The 21,546-nt window shown below is 41.1% G+C and overlaps 1 protein-coding gene across 2 annotated transcripts in view; it reads left to right on the top strand.

Moving 5' to 3' along the window:
- The window catches only part of MACROD2 (mono-ADP ribosylhydrolase 2), an 858,454-nt gene that overhangs the window by 784,748 nt on the left and 52,160 nt on the right, over positions 1–21,546 (top strand). For both annotated transcript variants that reach the window (XM_061989226.1, XM_061989225.1), the window contains exons 10-11: positions 6,943–6,984; positions 14,550–14,633. In XM_061989226.1, the coding sequence (XP_061845210.1) occupies positions 6,943–6,984; positions 14,550–14,633 (126 nt within the window). The remainder of the gene's footprint in view (positions 1–6,942; positions 6,985–14,549; positions 14,634–21,546) is intronic.

The following is a 21,546-nucleotide window of genomic DNA, read 5'->3' as shown; positions in this document are numbered from 1 at the left end:
CTGTTTTGTAACACAGGCAGTACAAGGTGTCTCAGGAAGTGATGAGTCAGGAAGAAAACAAGCAAAAGGAAGTAGTTTTTCACCCAACACAGAATGAGGGTACAAGAGCGCTTGCTATGAGGTGCCGCCACGCCTGTAGGTCTTTTAACTGAAGAGGATTAGCTCAACCAACAGAGGACTGGTCCAACAGTGGTTATTAATCACCACAGTCTGTATGTAACCTTAGGCTCAGAGAGAAACTGGAAGGGGGAGGGAAATGTATTGCTGTTCCATTCTGTACTCAGTCCTTCACATTCAGGTGCACAGCACAAGAAGGTGAGCAAGCAGAAGGGTTTTTTGAGTAATACCTCATGTGAATACATCTTTGATCAGGATCTTTTCTTCCTGCTGTGTTGCATATTGTGGCATCCCATGTAAAGCATTTGGAATGCATTTTATGTCATGCTCAAAAATATCCCTCCCTCTCTGGTCACTGCCACTGAGTCACTTCACGGGCTTGAGAGCTTCTAATTGCAAAGGATGCAGTTAAATTTGTGTTTGTCTTGTTTGATTGCCTCTGCCTTAGGTTACTGATGAGATTTTGTTAGAAGCTTGCATTTAGAAATGTGTCACCACATGCAAAACGTACCATTTTGTGTGTGATTACTACATTAGCATACATGTGGGTGAGAAACCCACTTCAGCACTTGTGTAAACAAAACTCAGTTGTTGGTATTTTAGGGCAGAGAGGAAAGAAGGAAGTTTTGCAGTAGGCTCTCTTTCCAAGGAGAGCCTCATTCCTTTTGTGTAAGGTAGAAGCATCTGGGAAACAAATCCAAATCTGATCCTGGCTGTGAGCACTGGAACAACGTTGCCCAGTTCACTCACAGTGGGAATGGCGGCTACCACGTAGCCTTTATATGCTGCTGAGGCTCGTAGTGGTATATGTATTTTACAGTAGATCAAGTGATATGGTACATAAAAGAAGCCATCTATGTGGTGACAAAAAAGGAAAACCCAGTGCCTAACTTCTTAGGAGGTTGGTACTAAGGATTTCTATTTGATAAGGCTTCAAAAGCTACAAACACATTTTACATTCAGCGAGACTCCGGTGTTGTGGGACCAGTGTAACTAAGCAACACAGGAAGAAAAACTGCACCGGTGCCGCAGTAAGGCCAGGAGGTACAGAGTGTATCAGTGGAAGTTACTTTATAATCAGACTGAAAAATTTGATTAAACTTGCTTAGTGACAGGTGGAGGTTTATATAGTGCCTATTACTCTGCATGCAGGATTGCATGATTAAAGGATACGAATGTTCAGAAGCAAAAGAAGCCCCGTTTCTTCTTCCGTAGCAGAAGAATGTGATTTCTTTGTTAAGGATCTTTTTTGGTTAACCTTTCTCTTTTTTTTCTTCTTCCTCTTACGTGCACTGAGAGTGAGGGAAAGCTTTATGGAGAAGAAAATTTTTTACAAGTAGATGTGAAAAAGTGTCAGGCCAGGGTTTAGTTTATCTCATCTGGCAGAGAGTTTCAAATCTGCGTTTCCTCAAAGAACACATTCTGTTTTCTGTGCTATTGGTCAGTCCGTTGCACTCTCCCAGTGGAGAGCTGAGTTGCAGGGGATCAAGACAACCAAAAGAGCTTGTTAGCTCCTAGGTTATTGCAAGCTTCATAGGTCTGTTTGGGTTTCATCAAACCTTGGGGTGTTTTTGTGCGATTTACTATGCTACAAAAATGTCAGCTCTTTTAGGTTGAGATGGACATAGAGCCTCTATACTGTTGTGAAGCTCCTGTTGTGTGGCAGCAGTGGTTGTAAGGAATCAAAAAGAAGTGCTTTTTCAGTTGCTAAGGATTGAAGCAGACACCTAATTCTAAAGCTCCATAAGGATATTAAGATTGTCATGTAAACAGGTAGGTGAAACTTTGGGACAAAGTTTTGGAGACAAGTGTGGTAGAGAAATAGAGAGGGTCAGAAACTACATCATCTTTTCAGCTGTTGGAAACTAGGTATTACCATGGTTTAGACAGTTTGCATAAGGCGGGTACCTGGCCCAAACTATTGTGTCCTCCAAGACTGGGTACAGAGCAAGCAAAGACTGCCCTGAAATGGGATCCATTTTCCTCAGTGTTGTGAGACTGTTGTGCTACACATCTCTGTTACTGTAGTGGAAACTGCACAGACAGATCATGGAATGACACGTCCTAGCATACCTGCTAGGCAAATGCATGACAGTAGGAAGTTTTTTAACTGGACCCTTATTTTTGTATAGCAAATAAGTTCAACATGATGGCTGCAGCTGTCAGTGCTAAAAGGTTTTGTGGTTTTTCGGGGTTTTGCTTTTTTTTGAGGTATCAGCAGTACGATCACCACCTTGTCACTTCAACCTCCTCTTCAGCTCTGGCCATCTCAGTGCTCTGTTTCCCTGTGTGTGTGCGTGTAGAGGCTGCAGGAGAGAGTTTGGCCTGGTCCCTCAGTGCCCTCCCAGCCTCTCTCCTGCTTATGTTCAGTACACAGAGCCACATTTACAGGATGAGCAGACTGTGGGACAGAAAGTGCTGAGAAAAGGAACAAATCCTGAAGGGTGAGACCAGGCAGCTGAGGAAAGGTTAGAGGAAGGCAGGGAGGAGCCAGCAGCATGCAGTGCTTTTGGGTGAGTGCGGACAGCCCAGGATGCAGGTCCTGAATGCAGATGAAACAACAGCCTCCTGCAGCGTGGGGCTGGCTCTCCTGTAAGAGCTCCTCAATGCATGCACAGTTAAAAATAAAAGGTGTTTGTACAGCGTTGACTCTCCACGTGCTAACACGAAGAAGAATACAAATAGAAGCATGAGCAACAAGGAGGAGGCGGTTTAATGGCTTTGGGGATTAGCAGCGGTATTTAGAGCCTTTCACCTTTCTGTTCCTAACATAAATCTTAACACAGATTGATGGTTTTAGCCATCTGGCTTGTATATGCTTGTATGCAATGAGCAGTGAGACAGAGAAAGAACCTGACCAGCAAAGCAAAAGAGGAAAAAAAAAAAAAAGGTTTATGACAGAGGAAGGCAATCCTCTTCTGTGTCAGTAAGTGCAGGTGTGATGCAATTACTCTGTTTCACAGAGCTCGGCAGGTAACAAGGGAGAGGGGAATGAAAGAGTAACAGGAATCACTTGGTACATGACTGTACCAGGGAGCCTGTGACTTATACAAATGTGTATGCTCTGAGCAACTTGCTCAGAAATGCAGAGCTCTGTGATCTTTAGAGATAAAGTTACCCCAGATAGCATGAGAGTTTAAGGGCGATTTTCAATCACAGGTTGACTCTCAACTGTAAATCATTTTATACTTGACTGGAAACTGTTCTCCCACACATCATCCATCTAATACTTTAATTTTATATGCAGTAGCCCAACTTATAAGCTGGAAAATTTTTCACTTTCAAGCAGAAGACCCATTTTGGATTGGATAACTTCCTTGTATCCTAAGCCTTCTAAATACTGATGCGACTTTTCTTGGGGGTGGGCTCAACCTTGCAGGGAGTCATTGTCAGTTTTCCTCTCACTCCGGGCTGCAAGGTTTACCATTCTTTTTCTAGCAAGGTCATCTTTGGTAAAGCTTCCCAAAATCTGGGGCTTTAATGGGGAAGCCGTGTGAAAGGTCACTGTTCTGTTCCTCCAGAGCAACCAGGAGTTGAGTACATGTGTGCAGAGCCTATAGCATATGTTCCTAGTCAGTGATTTTTCAACAGCTCTTGAATAAGTGTTGGAGTTAGAGAGGACCTCACCTCTGGACTTTCAACTGAGGGAGTTTTGGCAATGCTGGTGACAGATCCTTAAGGAAATGTTTACTGATGTCAAAGGTTCACTCTGTGGTTTTACTTTGGGATTGACTGCGGTGCATATTTCAAATCAGATCAAAACTCTAGAAGGCTTCCTCTAGATAGGGTAAAAAAAGGTATAGGGAACATTAAAAAAAACCAAAACCTAGGTATTACATATCAGGTTTATAGAAATCTTGGCACTGGTTTTGCTTTGTATTATGCCTGCTGAGCTTCAGTAAAAATAAATTTTACTCGCTTTTACTTTTGAGAACCAGTAGCCAGGAATCTGCCTGTACTAATATTTTTGAGGAAAGTAAATTCATTTTGGGTAATGATTTGTAAACCACTGTTTTTTATCTGAAATAACTGGTTTTGGTACAGAGCTCTGTCAGCTAAAGATGATGTTTATCACTTCAGCCAGCCACACCAAGGTCAGTGAAAGAGACTGCTTTATATTTGACAAGGAAGTGCTTCCACCAGATGCATTAATAGCATGAGAATAAGAATTATAGACACGTGAAGTAGCTGGGGAGAGCTGTGTGCCAAAGTGAAACTCAGATTCAGATCTAGATTGGTGTAGAGTTTTCAAAGGCACCACAATGACCTAGAGATCATGTCACCAAGCGGTTGGGAGCCCGATGCCCATTTTCAGAGATGATGTGAAGACTTTACTGCCTTTCAGCAAGACTTAGATTCCTTTTCCCAGAAAGAAACAGCCTTCAAGTCACAATTAGTTCACAAAAGCAGTCTTTGCCTCTTCATAATTATGTCGCATAATGACTTCACTACTTTTTAATAACATCAGATTTCTTGTCTGTGTCCATTATCACCAGCTTAGAAGCTATTCCGTTGCTTTGGGAATTTCATATTCCAAGTCACTTACAGAACTATAATTAAGAACTTGCACAGAAGACCAGGTGATATATGTATGTTAAGATATTCTGCTGATTTAGTGTCAAGTCTTTGAGTAATTTGAAATTTTATCACACTCGTTTCATTTTAAATGCTTCCATGGAAAGAACATGTTATTGGAAACTGAATAATTGATAATCTCTATGTTAACCAAATGTTTTCTGAGTGGTTTGTTGAAAACTGTCAGGACTCCAGTTGAAAACCCCGTCTCTGTTGAAGTCAGTGGCAGAATTCCCATGAACTTCAACAAGATTTCTTTTCTTAGTCTCAAAAATTACTTGTCAAAGCTTCTTAAAGTTTCTGCATAAGAAATTTATATTAGGGGTCCATGTGTCTTTTTGATGGCCAAAACAAGAGTTTGCAGAATAAGGATAAAGGACGTAAAATATGCAGTGACCATTTTCAGTCCTGATCTTTCTGGCTAGACAAAATGCTGTCTGTTCTGATTTAGCAAGGAGCAGCTCTTGCTTGGTAACAGGGGGAGCGGGTTGCAGTGAAGACCCGGTAAAGAGTTCTTGGACTCTCCCCCGGCTCCTGGGTTCACACCCACCTCCAGCCCGGCTGGGCCAATCTGGCGCCTCTGCCATCACTATTTAGGGGACGGGAATTTGAAATGCGAGGCGGGAGGTGTAAGAGGGATACAAGATGGAGGCGGCCACGCGGACCCCACAGCCAGAGCAGGAGGGAGGAAGGAGAAGCACCAGACCAGAGACCCCTCTGCAAGCTGTGGTGAGAATGCAGTTGTGTCCCTGCAACCCACAGAGAGCAATGGCAGGGCTGAGAGCCACCAGCAGCTCCGTGTGAGTGAGCCTGGACGGGCGAGGGACTGTGTGGGGAGGCGGCCATGGCGCAGGCCGTGCTGGAGAGCCTGCAGGCCCAGAGCAGCCCCTCACGAGAGGCAGAGAGGAGCTGCGGCCTTTGGGATAAATGCGCGTCGGAGCGGCCCGTCCAGGGCTGCCGGGTGTGTGAGGGACCCCACAGACTTGCAGGGAGGATGGGTGCAGAGCCCACCTGTCCTGAGGAGGGAAGAAGGGCAGAAGCTATCAGGAATAGACTGACTGAAACCCCCACTCCCTGCAATTAAGCTCTCCCTGCCCTTTGGCAATTCTCAGCCTCTTCAGTACTTGAGGCTAATCGTGGTCTTTTGTTCCCTGATGGGCCTAAACCACAACACTGTCATGCAGTGGCTTCTGAAAGTCTTACCTACTCTAGCCTCACAATCATCCATGAAAATTCTCATGCCTACAGTATTCCTGCCTACAGCAAACATAGTTCCCAATAGAGGCCTCTATTATTAACCAGTTGTTCTGTTCTCACAGGGCTTGATGAGCTTAATCCTGATAGTGTGTGTCAACAGCATTCAGGTCTCAGCGGAGTTTACAGCGTGAAGATCTGACCCTCTGAGAGCCTAAATACTACTGCTAGTTTCCATTACCATTGATCATAATGCTGTAAAACTCCTTTGAGTTCAAGTAGTGGTCATAATATGAACATATACAAGTTTGAAATATTGTTTTTCAGACAATAATTATAGGCTTGATACAGAGTTTGGATGTGCCCACATCCATTTAAAATGGTATAAATGGAGTCTGTGTGAATTAGGAGATCGTTGACATAAACTTCTGTGGTCAATGAGCTCTCCATTAGATGATGAAGGCTCTGGAACTTTGAATTAATTAGATGTTAACTAAGGCTAATAATTTTGTATTTCTCCTCATCAAAACAACTTGTGGTAAGAAATCTCTGTGTTACCAAAATGCAAGTTTTTGCAAAAGCAATCTGCTTTCTTCATCTATCATCTTAACAATTACAGGTGTTCAGTTCTTGGCTAGACCAAGTTTGGTCTTAAACCAAAGTCCTGTCTGGCAATTTTATAGTAACTTCTTTATGTGGTATGATTTCTGGATAACCGCTTCTCTTCTTAGCATAGACAGCTGTTCCCAGGAAACAGAGCAAACTGAAACGACAGTTAAACCAAAAACTCTGACAATTCCATTTTATACAAGTAATAATTTGCAGAATTCTGTAAGTTATGCAGAATTTGATTCCCTGTCTTTATTCTCTGGATTTCCTGTATCTGGTAGTAACGGTCTAGCATCAAAAGCTTTTCCCATCCGTCTCCAGATCTCAGTGCAAAATGTTAAAAAAGAGGAGGCAAACTAAGTAATGGGCAATTTAAAACAGGGAATATTTCATTTCAGAGGTTTCCTGCTATTCTTGTTAATCATTTTTCCCCTTTCTTTTTGGCAGATGATGCTAATGAAGAAGGGACTGAGCTGAGTGAAGAGACAGGTGAGTAAACAGTATTTTATGCTAAAATATATCACTTCTACAAAGCATCAACCAAACTGAAAGAGTTCTTGAAACTAATTGCCTTGGTTGTGATAAGTAGTGCCAATCATTTATTGCTAATGTTCCGACAGTCATCTCTGTTTTTTACCATTCCACAGAGTAAACCATCCCTGATAATAAACAGTGCGTGTTAAGAATAGCTGAGACTACCTTTTTAATGTCATTATCTGTTATGAGCCTCTGGGTGATATTTGGTAGCTTTTTAGTAATAACTAGTTTGAATGTGAAATAATTAAAATGCTGCAGTCTCTTTGTAAAAAGGTGCCAATACAGCAGTTCTGGAGTTACTTGCCATTAGGATTAGTGGCTGTGATTTGCTTGCAATGAAAACGGTCACAAAACTTTCTCTCAGAATCTTGAATACCTTGAACTCAGTGGACATTATTTCACAGGACTTTTTCCCTGCTACTTCTAGTTTGCTGTTTAAAACAAGTGTCAATGTTTAGGGTTTGTGGATGTGGATAGACTTGAAATGGAAATGATGGATATATATAAAGAGAAGGAAGGCCTGAGGAAAAGAGGACAAAAGCTTCCAGTCAGAAGACTCCTGATAGATTTTTGTAGAGAGCTTCATCCACTTAAACTTCTTGATCAGGCTTTTTGTAACAGACTTCCACCACAGCACCCTGTGTTGCTTCTCCTGCTGACCTTCACCCCGAGGTTCTCAGTGGACGTGTCCAGTTCCATAAGAGACTTCTGTGCCGTGAAGGATCTCCTTTTATATGCAGTATAGGTCCCTCTCACTCTTCTCTACTTCTCCTTTCTAACCAGCAGGTACTGTGACAGTGCCCCCAGGCATGCACACTGTCTCCCATGTCTCTGTAACCCTGATTGCCTCATAGCCTAGTGCCTGTGCAGGCACTTCCACTTCTCTTCAAGATAAGATACGGGATCAGAAAGGAAAGTCACATGGGAGAAGGGCAGAGATATACCAACCAGGAAACAGAGATAAAAGCTTTTGAGGCAGCATGTTGGTTGCCTGAATTGGCAAGATTGTTATAAAGACAACTGGATTAGGATAATTTATGTAACCAGTTAATTAGCTTAGAAATTAGAAGTACTTGAACAATGGTGTTTCTGCATAGATGTGGAAATGTGTATATACACAGATAGATGCGTGTTGCACTGATGGATTAGTTCAGTCTTTTATGGCTGTTCTGGCCTGTTGATTTTATTACATATAATTATAATTACTTTTTGATGTCAAGATTACTGAATAGGAACTTTTAGAAATTTGAATACAATTAGCATGATTGATATAGTTGTACATACGTACGTGGAAAAATAAAGACTGTCATTATACAGCAAACATTTGCCAAAGATTATCCTACAGCTGAATTCCCAGCATTCATCTAATGTTTGTTATTCCATTTTTTAAAGTTACCATAGCTTGTATACTTTTATAAACCCCAATTATTCTGGTTTTTTGTCTCATTGCTTTTACGGAGATTATGCAAATGACACTTTTTTTCTTTAAAAAAAAAAGCCATTTAAGAATTAAAGGGAAGTGGTTTTCTACTTAACAGTCAATCTCTTCTTTCCTGCCTTGTAATCCTTCACAGCTTCATTAATTTAGCTGAAGCTACATAGGTGCTCTGGGAAATTATCACTGAAATTATTTGAGGAAGATATTTCCCTACCTGTCTATTTTGTTGTGCCAATGAGAGATCGTAACTTCCCTCAAAGGTTTGCTGTAGGACGCTATGAATTTCAGCACATACTTGGTTATTTTCTTATCACTTGGACAGATTTTGAGAATCGATGCATTGATTGGAAAATGTTTCATACGAGGAAAGGCTGCGGGAACTGGGGCTGTTTAGTCTGGAGAAGAGGAGACTGAGGGGAAATCTTATTAACATTTATAAATATCTAAAGGGTGGGTGTCAGGAGGTTGGGACATCCCTCTTTTCTGTTCTGTCTAGGGACAGGACAAGGGGCAATGAGATGAAGCTGGAACACAAAAAGCTTCACTTAAATGTAAGAAAAACCTATTTCACTGTTAAGTGAGGGAGCCCTGGCACAGGCTGCCCAGAGGGATTGTGGAGGCTCCTTCCTTGGAGGTCTTCAAGACCCGCCTGGACATGTTCCTATGCGACCTGATCTAGGTGACCCTGCTTCTGCAGGGGGGTTGGACTGGATGATCTCTAAAGGTCCCTTCCAACCCCTACCATTCTATGGTTGTCAGCAATCAATACCTACATGCCTGAAGAGAAGGAATATCTTTTGTGTATCTGCTCGAGTAGCAGGGCAGAGATACAAACGTTACGCCCTTTTGACCTTTTTTGTGTATAGACTTTTTAATGAGTGTGAGATGCATTTGCAGGGAAGCTGTAAATACAGACATAATTTCTTCATTGAAGGATTTTCATGTTTGTAGTCAATTCTTATCAGTTTGAAGAATATCTCCTTCTAACTATTCTAAGAGAAAAGTGGAGTAACATCTTCTAGTCACCACTTCAAGGTATTAATTGAGTAATCATTCTTCATTCCGCTTGTCTTTGTGGGTCATGACTCCAGCAGATGGAGTCAGCAGCGGACACAAGTATTGATGACCCTGGTTTTTTGAGCTGTTCATATCCAATGTGCTTGGGGCATATTTCTCCAATTCTTGTGCCTAAGAGTTAATAAAAAAGGAAAAAGAAAGGTTGGAAACGTTGCATTCCTGGAGAGTACATGTCGCAGCCTACTCACACGTGTAGGACCTTTGTCAGAGACTCAAATATCCTAAATTTCACCCAAATTCCTGTGCCTCCAGCTTCCCATTGGCTAGGTGTTGTTGAGGCCCAAGTCAAACCAAGCGAAAACATTGAGAAGTACAGGGACACAAATACATCTGTACCAATTTCCCTGTTTGAAGAAGGTAGTAGAATGAGGTGTAGGTCACAGAACCAGCCCTGTTTTAAAACCTGTTGGCAAGAATTAGAAGAAAACAACTTGATCCTGGTCTGGTGTCCACTGAAGTCAGTGGGAATGTGTTCGGTGTGTACCAGTTGAGGCCTTAGGAACAGCCAGAGAGTTGACTGGGAGCAAGGAATAACAGATGACCAAATGTGTGTATTATTGAGTGAAAGTCATCTGTCTCGCGTTTCTGCCACCCTGAAGTGCAAATATCTCATTACACAGAGAAAAGCCTTTCTTTCCATAATTTCTCTTCCAAATAAATAAGGGAATATCTTAATTACATTTGCCAGATAAACTCCATTAATATATAGGTTCATATTATAAAGTCAACAAGCATCAATGATCATTTTAGCGAGTTAATTTCATGATGTCACTGCAAATATTGGATCTACTAGAATAAGAAAAACACTTTAACATAACAATAACCTAATCTTATTAAGTATACACACTGAAGACCATTCTTTTAATGGCCTTTGGCTTATGGGATTTTAACCCATCAGTTTGTTATTCTGGATGCTGTATCTTGTAATAGCTACCATTTAATTCCAAGTGCTTTGATGTTATCGTGTGTCACGCAGTTCTCTTTTAGAATGGCTTGAGTCAAAAGGGCAGTTACAGTAATAGTTGGTACAGACCTGTGCAGTTCTTCATCTCAGCTTTCCCTATGGATGATTTCCTGCATAAGCAAAGAGAAGGACCAAATGACCTAATAGTCTCGTCTGCCTTTTAACTTCAGTGATTTAACACTGCAGAGTCATGATGCTTAATGTTTTAAGCTCCATTAAGGGAAGACTATTCTAAACTTCTGAAGGACTTTGCTTTTATACCCACAGATTCACATGTCCATGTGCAGAATTGTGCAAAGTAAGCCCTAATACTGCCATAATTGCGTGCACAATTGCAGTGATTGCACATGGAAATTATGGAAGCATGTGCTGTCATGGGAAGCATCGTCCAAATTCCCACACAACAGAATCACGTTATTACACACTGACAAAAGTGAATTCTCTTACCATTGAAAAGAGAAAAAAGACAACAAAACCCCCAAAAAAAAACCAGACAGAAAAGAGTTTCAGGTCTGAATCTATATTCTCCCTCAACCTTCACTCTGCACTAGATACCAAAACCTTTGGACCTCACCTGTATGAATGTTGCTTCACTGTTGTCTCTTGTTTCCTATCTAGTAGTTTGTAGTAAATGCCCTACTGATTACTGTGTTTCTATGTTAAGCATCCTAATTAACCACCTATTCATTGCTTCAGAAGCCACTGCCAGCTAGAATGGCAGGACAGAAGATCTCCTTCACAATAACAAACGCCGTGTAAATGCAGGATTTCTTTGTTCCACTGTGTGCACGCTCTGAAACTTGGATACTTTTTCTGGAGGGACACTTTCTCCTTTTTGTTTTCTGAGATGAAAATAGCAATCACTTGTAACCAGGGAGATCTGGAAGTTGTTGAGAGATCTGGGGAATAGCTTACTTGGAGACAGACTGTGAGATTTAAGTGGCTTGTTGACCCTCTGAATTAGCCTATAAAGAAGAATCATTTTTCCCAGTGTTAGAGCTCAGAAACCTTTTTTGCACAGATGATCACGATTAGAAAAGCTTTTAATGTGGTCAGTTCAGACACCTCTGTAGGTGTGCTGGTTTTAAACAGAAATTTGCAGACAAAATTTGTGTAATAGTTAATAATTCTAAGTATATACATACTTTTGGGGAGGAGAAGGGGTTAAGAGGTGTATTTTGTCCACAATAAAAAGGTGTTATTTTGAAGCCTGCACAAGTCCTTCTCTGTCTCTGGAATGAGGGAAATGTACTAAAAAGCAATGAAATTGTGATTGAAATGTTGTTCTCCTGGGACAGTGCCTCTGTATCCCTTTGTGAGTATTTTAAGGTTCTTTATGAAGTGTAAAGAGATCATTTCTTCTGAGATAGTAGCAGTTCTGTCTTCTCTGAATGTAAGCTTCCTCTCTGTCTCCATTTTTGTGCTGTCAATTAAGATGTTGGTTATATTATCTAAAGTATTCAGATACCCCTGAAAGACCTGGCTGGACGTTTGCACTTAAACTTGATTGACATTTGACTTGTGGGATCAGAGGAAACCTCACAGATTGGTTAGATGATAAAATTCATCACTAAAGGGGTGAATGTTGATTAAAACACTCTTATTGATTCAGTCCCCTGATGTGAATCACTGTTAACCAAAGAAGGGAACGTAGCAGGTAGCTCAGAATGGCATTAGAACCAAAGTAGCCGTACATCAATATGGTCCACTAAGAATATTTAAGTTCTCTTTCAAAAGAATGGGAGAGTTCTGGCAGGAATCAGTCTTTAAAAGCTTGGTTATTTTCAGACTCTCTCTTTTGTATTGAAGTTCTTCTTGAACTCTCTCACCATTGCTCCTGAGTAACCCCTTTAAAGGATTGACAAAGCGTGGTTTCGTTTGGCAGGTTTTGCCTTTCTTTTTTTCCCCACTGTATTTCTTGTGGTTGCTCCTACGTTCTCACCGCTCCAGAAATAAGTTCATTTCAGCACTTGAAAAACCCTTGTTTTCCTCAAAATACTGTATTTGAATTTCAAATTCAGATGAGCAAATGTGATGACATGACATGTCCCATGTTAAGTGCTGTTGGGAAAGGTCTGCCTCCTGATACCAAGCCAAACTTCAAAGCATATTCTGCTTTGCAGTAACTAGCTTCACTGACTGATCACTAAAGGCTCTTCATGCTCTGAACTGCATGGAATTCTAGAATGAACTCGAAGTTCTGTTCTAAAAGAAGTGTTTAGGAACAATGTAGTTTGGGATTTTTTCTGGTAATGCTCATTCCTTAGCCAAGTGAGGTGGAATTTAATTGTTCATATACAGAACTCCACTTTGGAATTTTTTTTTGTTGACATTTTGAGCTGTTCCATCATGTAAAGTTCCTGCCAGCTTCCCAATCTCTGACTCTCCTGCTTTTTAAGATCTGAGTGCAGCAGAATAACCAGTTTCCTAGGAGGGCAGGCAGAAAGCTTTTCTGAGTTTCCTGGGCTCCATGAAGGCCAACGATTCACTCCCCCTTCCTGTCTCTTGAACAAATGCAATATTCCCCTTGGCCCTGTAAGTTTCTTCTCTGCATCCTTGCATGCTTCTTTTACACCTCCTATTTTAATTCTAGATATATGTGGTTGTGGAAGGGTAGAAGATAAAAAGGTAGTACCTACACCTCTTAGCAGAGCCAAGTCCTTTATGAGAGTCAGACGTCTGATTGCTGAGAGCTATTTAAAAACCCAGTGACATCCAGAGTAGATGATTGTGAGGGGTGTGTATGACAGAAGAGATGAGGAGTTTTGGAATGCTCAAGCAGTTTATAATACACATGTAGATAGCTTTTTTTCCCCCAGTTGCTAATTAGCTGATCAGTTTGAGGTAATACCATGATTGTTATTTTCTCACAGCACAGCATTAGGGTTAATCAGGCAAGGTCATATGTGTTCCTGACTGTCCCGGATCTGAGTGGTCAAGGTTTCTTCCCAGCATGCACAAAATTATGTTTTCTTTAGGCTTTTCCTTCACCCAAGCCCTCAGTTGGCCACAGGAAATCAGGAGGTTTGACAGAAAGTCATTTTCCCGTTGCGGTTGAAAAGCCTCAATAGGTGCAATGAATTGAGTTTTAATTGTCTGCCATTCTTTGCTTTCGTGGTTAAGCAACAATGTTGGAAGAATGTTTTAGTTAGCAAACTTGCTTTCATCAAATGTCTGAATTTACAAATAACTTTTATGATTAATTTCCATCTTGGCCTCCCTTTTGTATTGACAGGCTTTCTGTGCTACCGGTTCTTTGCCCTGAGGTCTATCATAGCAAACAAACAGGAATTTCATCCTCTATGTTAAGATGATGAGATGACAGGATATCTAGAAAATGTTGTAGAAGTACACAATGTTTGAAGTTTAACCAACCAATATTAAACACTATCCTGACAGAGAGGATCTTGGGCTTAACTGTCCTCAGTTACTGTTTTACTTAGGAGGTTTTCCTTTTCATCTATCTTCCTGGTGCTTTCAGTTGCTAAAAGATTGGAATGGGTTGTTTTCAGCTGAAACGTTTCTATCTGGTAAAGCTTTCACTTCCTTTACCTCACTATCAAACTTGCTTCCCTATCTTTCATTTCATTCCCCACTCCAGTCAATACTCATTTGTTACTGTGTTATAACACTGAATGGAGAATTGAACTGAGAGGGAAAAATCATTGTGTTCAGATAATTTCTCCACAGTTCCGTAATGCAGAATCATGTATATTATGGTCAGAACTACTAATTAAAACGTTAGATTTTTCAATTCTGAAAAGATGAAGAGATTGTGCAGAAATATGTTATTTTAGTGTGAGGTTTCTTCACTGCCACCATCTTAAAGTTAGGTAAAGTCCATTCCAAGCTGAAAGATACCTGTCAGGACTTCTGTAACAGATGGTGCACTAGTTAATTTTAATAACTGAAAGATAGACATGGGGTACTGCATGGAGTGCTGAGAGAAAATGTATTTGTGGGATCACACACTGTAATATTTGATATAATAAAGCAATTTCACAATAACTTCTGGAATTCATTTTTTTGTGTTTAAAGGAGGATTAGAAGAAAAAGGTCAGTCTCCATCTCCCACAAAGAGCAAAGTGGAGCAGCCTGAGGACCTGCGAGATGATGCTGAAGGTAGGTGGTCTGACAGCTTTTCAGAGCTATTAATCAATTCTGTGTTTTGGAGGGAAAAGTTTACTCTGAAATCTTGGGAAAGAACTGGAAAACTTCCATTTAGGAGTGTTGTTTGCACACACTCAGAAAGCTCCTTTTGGCCTAGATGATGAGATTGTGATTCTTCTGAAATGTATTTTATCTCCAGGTATGTTCAGAATTGCTTTTTTTTTTGTGATAGGATATTTATTATCACTGATACATAATGAGAAATTGTTGCTGTTTTATCTTTAGCCTGTTCTGACTTTATGTAATTAATAATACCAAATGGAACGCACGTTGTGCAGGGCTCCGGTCATACTCTGCTTGGTTAAGTATGTCAGGTAAATCAGCAACCTGCTTCAAAACATGGACCCATAAACTTCTTGTTTTGTTTTTTTACAAGATATTTTTGCTGTATCCTTTTCTGCTCCAGTTACAGTGTTTATGGCTCTAGACCTTACACAGTCAGTGTATTACATCTCTCCACGGTCAGAAGTCACAGGTGCTTAACATTATGCCTATAGTGTCGTTCCTGCAAGAGTGCTTTCTAGTCTTCACAGGGCAGCTTGTCCCTATGTAAGAAGGTAAACGTGGTCTATGTTGTTCCAAAATTGGATCAAAGTATCTTAATCTATATCTCATTGGGAGAGTTGTTAAAAGACGTTAACATCAAAGACATACTTTCAGATGCAGAGTTTCATGTTGCTCTGTATGTATGGAAGAGCAAAATGACCCAACGCTGGAGAATTCCCATTACGTGAAATAGTTAAAAGGATGAACCTTAATCTTTAATCCATGACAGTTCCTTATCACAGATTCTCTGTGATCTGGTGTTCCTCAAAGGACACGTCTCATTCTGCACCTCAACCGGTGGCTCCACAATCTTCATCATTTTGACCTAACGCTGTGCATTCAGCTCCTAAAATATTCTGACTGGGGTATAGTGTGAGTCATAAGGAGCAGAAGAATGTTAACATCTATCACTTTAAGTAACTGCTAGTAACATCCTGTCACTAACATTGTGACTGGTTGTTAATGGCAAGTACTTAAAGCAATAGCTGTCATCGCCTGGAAGGTGTGGGGGGACCCAAGAAATCTCATCCTGACCGGTCCTCTCTCCTTTCATGCTGCATTAAACACAGCTGAAATTTAAATCCCTATTTTCTATTTGGGTTAGAGAAATCGGTGCTGACAAACCACATGTCAATTTCTATGCAGGCCGAAGGGCATGTGGGATCCTGGTGTCATTTTCCATATTCCTAAAGAGGTGAAACAAGAATAGTTTTTGTGATACATTTTTACATGGAGTATGGCTAAAAGCTTTCATTGTATCGGTTTCTTCAGAAAAAGAGAGGAGGAAAAGAAAGTGTTGCAGAACTGTAAGGTTTCCCTTCCACTGGAAAGATAACTGGTGTTACTCCACTAACTTTCTGTGGCTTGATTTCCTGGTTTACTATGGCTATCACTTGTTTCTTGGTGACCTAGAGTTCATTTTGTGGAGCACAAACAAATGCATTGGAAGGGTGAATTAAATAGTATGGCAATAGAATGTTGAATCACCCTTAAGCTGTAAAATGACTGAACTCCTCGACTTTGATGCCGTACAGTGGATTTTGCTCACGCAGGACTGAGGCCTGTAACACACAGTCCCTGCTGCAGAATTCCATCTAGCCGGCGACGGAGTCCTGTTCTCCGTCTGCAGGCAGGATTCAGGCCTGTAAGGTTTAGGTTTGAAAGTCTAAATTTAGATGTGAGGGTGGTTGTGATGGGGAGAAAAAAAAAAAGAGTAATTAAAGTGTTTGCTGAGGGGGGCTGGGGACAAAACCTGGGTCAAATTTCCATGGTATTACCAGTGCCTCTGTTTTGAAGAAGAGTCGTGCGGTTAAACTCCAGACACCGAATTGCTATAAAGCTGCCGAGTGGCTGGAGTCTAATGTAACACACCTGTGAACCATTTCCATTGAAGTAAATGGGATTTACACACATTTGTCTGAGAAGAGGATTTAGTTTCTACTGTTCTCATTATTAGCTGTTGGTTTTGACTGATTAAAAGAACTTTTAACGGGGAGCCTCAAAGAGTATGAAAGCTGTGAATATGTGACAGGAACCAGAACTACATGTCCGAGGAATGTTGGGTAGGTAGGAGTTTGTCTTCACTTCCAAAAAGTTGCCTTTTTTTGTTTTTTTAGTTTTTAAAAAGAACTTGTGAGTAGTTGATACATATAAACAGTCTCAAATAAAACACAATAAAGCCAAGCTCTGCCTGAGGTCAATTTTGTTGAATTTTCCTCATGGTAAAACTGAAGTGCTTTGTGTTCAATGTCTTTTAACTCTGGGATAGTTTATGTGCTTTTAGGTACCCCAAGTCTAAAAAACAAAACCCAAACAACTAGAAAACCAAACGAAAAACCCCAGCCCCAACTCGTAGCCTTTAGCAGTAAAAGCAAGTCCAGAGATACTTAGATGTAATACATTATTTTTCCCCTTGGTAATATGACCAAGTATAAAATACTTAACAAATATACACAGGAAGAAGCAGATATATTTTTTTTTCTCTGCTTAGTTGTCAGAGTCCTTTTGGCCCAGAAATGGGAATACAGCTTGCTATTTTAACAGCCTCATGCATGCCCTTGTGGCAGTGTCTCAAAACTGTTCCACTGAGTTCAGTAATATTTCTGCTGTAATATTTTTTTTCTCCAGCATGCCAGGCCTGGTTCATTGGCTAGAGGTAATGGAGCAATATCTTTTCAGTGCATGTAAAAATCTCCACAGAAGATCAGGGAAAGTAGGCTCCTTCATTATTACCCTCTCTGCAATCAAGGAAAGTCGAATAAGTGGCTGCATGTAAGGAGCTTGTTTTGCAGTAAGCTAAAATAAACACTTGACATGCTAATGAAAGCAATTTTATACTGAACCTCTAAAGTATTAATGGTGTCTGTTATTATGCTATTAGATATATTGTTCTCTGCCTTCAGACTGTTGATAGAGAAAAGCAAGCATGAACTGCATAGCAGATTCTCCTGTCAATGGTTATATTCGGTAGTTTTTCATTGCGACGCAAGTTATTGTCTGGGGAAATGGATAGACTGGATACATGGAGAAACATTCTTTACACCCAGGTTCCCTGCAGTATTTCAGGTTTGACATGTGCAAACATGCAATGTAATTTTCTTTTTTTCTGGTTTCTTTTTCCCCTCCCCCTTTCTGGGATCCTGGGAGAGTCAGATCAGCCAGTGGTATTTTTACCTTTCACCTCAGTCAGGTGCACTCTGATTGATTGATTGGGAAGTCTCCAGTGAGAACATTTACAAAACTTAGCAGGTCTTATTTCAGAAGCTTCAGCACACAAACCTGAAGTAATTATACAGACAAAAGGCTGGAATTTGTCACAGCCTAGCAGCCAGGAGTTATCACAAATGCCACAGGTCACTTGTACTCATCCTGCTGATTATCACCAAGCAAAAGCAAACCCTTTTTTATTTTAAATGTTCCTTATTTCTCTTTGCTACCTCCCCAAATGTCCCCCTATGGTACTGAACAATGAGGTGTGTGCAATAGATTTTCCTGATACTGGGAGAAGCAAAACTGTTTGCCCTTATCTTCCTATGGGATTTCTCAGATGTAAAACAGAGCCTGGCCAAGAGCTGCCTCATCCGTTCCCACCATGATCTGCAGGCGATCAATATCGTATCAAAGACAACCAATACCGCTAATAACAGCAAAACAAGTGATCTTTCTGCTTCTCTGGGAGCAAGATAATACATGCAGCAAAAGCCATTTCTCTGCCTCTTGAGGTCAGGATCCTCCTTGCCCTTCCTCAAGGGATGTGAGGCCAGAACCAGAGCTCTGCAAGTTGTCTTGCTACAGCTTTCTCATAAGCTGCACCCAAAATGAATGACCTGACTCTTCCTGATAGTTTGATAGGTTGTTGGTCTGATGGGATCAGCATAGCTGAGGCTCAGTGTCTCTGTGAGGAGCTGACTGTTGGAATTGTTCATCCAGGATGTCTGCTTTCTGTTTACTTGGTGGGAAGGAGAGCAGTCTGATGGATAAGCTAAGCCAGGAAGGTCAAAATGAATGCACATTCAAGATAGTTGGTAAAGTTGGTTCCTTAGCCTGATGGGGTCATCACACTATTGACCCCTTGGCTTTCAAGGACAAGATCAAATGTCTGAAGTGTAATTTGACAGTGTCAGAGCCTGAGGCTGAGCAGCAGGCTTCTGCCTGACTCGATGGGTGCTTTGTCCATGACAGATGTCAGTGTAGTGGACCTGAGGCTAAATGGAGTTGCATCTGATCTCAACACCTCATTGCTTCAGCAGATCATGGCAATTATGTAGGATGCTCATGGAGAAGGCATCCTGTCTTCTCATCCCTTCTCCCAAAAAGTTTGTGTCCAGTGACCTAGACTAGAAAATAAAACTCACTTTGTGGTTTATGAAACAAATCTCTTTCTTAAATTGTGAGATTAACATAAGGCTTCTCCTGGTTCTCTTCTACGTACCAGCAGTTTTGCTGCTCACTCCTTAGCTTCATAGAGAGGAATATAGTGTATGCACTCATAAAAGTCAACATTGCTTGCCTTGTGGTGCTTTCCACTCACATGGGCTGGGGCAGGGGCTGAATGCAATGGCTGCTGTGTGTTGCCGTTACACAGTGATCCAAGTGTCTTTTCTACAGGTCTTATAATATTGTGCAGGCCTGATTCTCTATCTCTCTCTCTCTTTAAGATATGGATTAATATTAGATGCGACTTCTGATTAGTTTTAAAGTGTTCCTCAGTTTATAGCAAGCAATTCTTTCATCATTTGAGAAATTATAGCTACATTTCTTCTTTGCGTCCCACAGGGCAGTAATATTCCTCAGTAAATTTCTACTCCACTCATAATCTGCTAAAATGAACATCTAGACACATAATTATACTTCAAAAACACACACTCTCTCATTCAGCCTTAAAAGTGCTACTTCTTATTAAGATAGCTTAGAAGTTACTGTATTCTTTTTGCCACCAAACCAAATCTTTAAATAACATTTTAAATTAAGATAAAGTACTACAGAAGAAATTCCCTGGGAAGCATGTGTATCAAACATGTCTGTGAAACGTTTCACCTCAATGCAGATTGGTTATATTTGAAGTGATGCTATTAACCCCTATCCACTTGGGTTGATAGCTTCTTTTTTCACTTCTGTTTTGAAGTCCACCATCTGTCTTGACTGATTACAGCTCTCGGAACATCAGGTGATCACCTTCCCCTTAGCCAGGGGAAAACCAGGACGTTATCTGTATTTTTATTTGTGTTTGCTCCCTGAATGAACCCTTCTTAGAAGATTCTTTTCATTGCTGAAGTGGCTTTTACTGTTTCATTAAATTGCTATGCGGTGGCTACACAAGGCAGCTGATTTTGGCCTCCGCGTGTGACATGCAGACCTGTCGTGTTAGCCGTTTACGCATTTGGGTTTCAGCAGCCAAATATGTGTGTGTCAACCATACCAGGCAACCGTTGCAGTTCCTCTTTTCACACCAGATGCCTCAGAGGAGATTTGCTTTCTCCCAAAATGAGCTAAGGTGCAAAATACTAAGTTACTGCAGTGACTAAAGCAATGAAGTCAGAGGAGAATTATACACAGCGACAAAGCAGTGTACCCGCAGGGGACTTATCTGTCAAGGAATTCCTTTCGCATTTTGAACCGTGATGTGAATAACAGTAAACCATCACAATTGTTCAGGTCCAACGCAGAAGACAGGGCTAGTCCCTTAATTCTGAAATATAGATGAAAAACGGTGCATGTTTTGATTCGCATTTTAGGTTGTCTTGAACAAGTGTGATCTCCTGTGTGGCTTCTCTGCCCATCGCTTCACTTTGCTCCATTGCCACACTACATGATTTTGTGACACGTGCGCAAAGACATTGAAACGGGTCTCATGTTTTATTTTGATTGCGACTTGGAGTCCTTAACAGTGTGCAGTTACTGAGTCCCTTAGGCACACCAGGAAAGGAGAAATGAATAGCAAGTTGACATAGCCATGATAAAGTTTGTGCTTGTATTGTGTGCAACATCATGTACGGGCTCCCTTTCTTTCTGTGTCTCTTCGAGAGGACTACCCATAGAACTAAGAGTCAGGGCTCCTACATTCTTTCTGCTCTGAGCTATGTCTCGCCCTGCTTTTTAACAAGAGCAAATTCTGTCTGCTTTTGTATGCTGTGGTAACTCTGGTAATACTTGTGTGTATTTTTTGTGTCAGAATGTCGTTTGTGTCTTTGTCCTCCGTGCGGACTGCGTGTGATGTCTCAGGTATGACATCCATATTCTGGTTACCTCAGACAGCTCAAGCTTCTGGAAGGTGTCTCTTTTGTTTTGAACAGTCATAGTTGCAGGTTGTCACAAATAGCAACAATAAGCCTCTCTGGCAATGAAATTTTAGGCATCTCTTGCCAGATACCTGTACCGCAAAACCTGAGTCAGACAGAAGAATTACACTCCACTGAGAATCCAATGTCACATATGAAGTGGGTTGGGACAAATCTGAGCACTCGTGTCTTCCAGACACCTAGTTTGATGCTGTAACTGTTGGCCCCTGGTCCTTCCCTAGCCAGGGAAGGTAGAACGAAGCCGAGTTACTTGCCTTTTGATCCATGGAGGAGCGAGGCAAGGGGAACACACCTAGTGACTTCAGTGGGCTTTAGATTAGCCTCGTATGTTTCTCAGCACCTTAAACAGGTGAAATACAAGTGTTATTTCTAACCTCTGAGATAAACCCCACAAGCTACAGTGTTCTCATTCTTTCCCCACACCCCTCAACGAATCTTGATGAAATGCTGCATGAAAATGCGAAGCTCTTATTTACTCTGCTGACAAGTTCTCTAGGCCGGGTGCACTGACAGCAGCGCGT

Source organism: Colius striatus, chromosome 2 (assembly GCF_028858725.1).
Source record: "Colius striatus isolate bColStr4 chromosome 2, bColStr4.1.hap1, whole genome shotgun sequence".
Lineage (NCBI taxonomy): Eukaryota > Metazoa > Chordata > Aves > Coliiformes > Coliidae > Colius > Colius striatus.
Note: the sequence above shows the minus strand (reverse complement) of the source record. Positions and strands in the feature narration are given on the sequence as shown.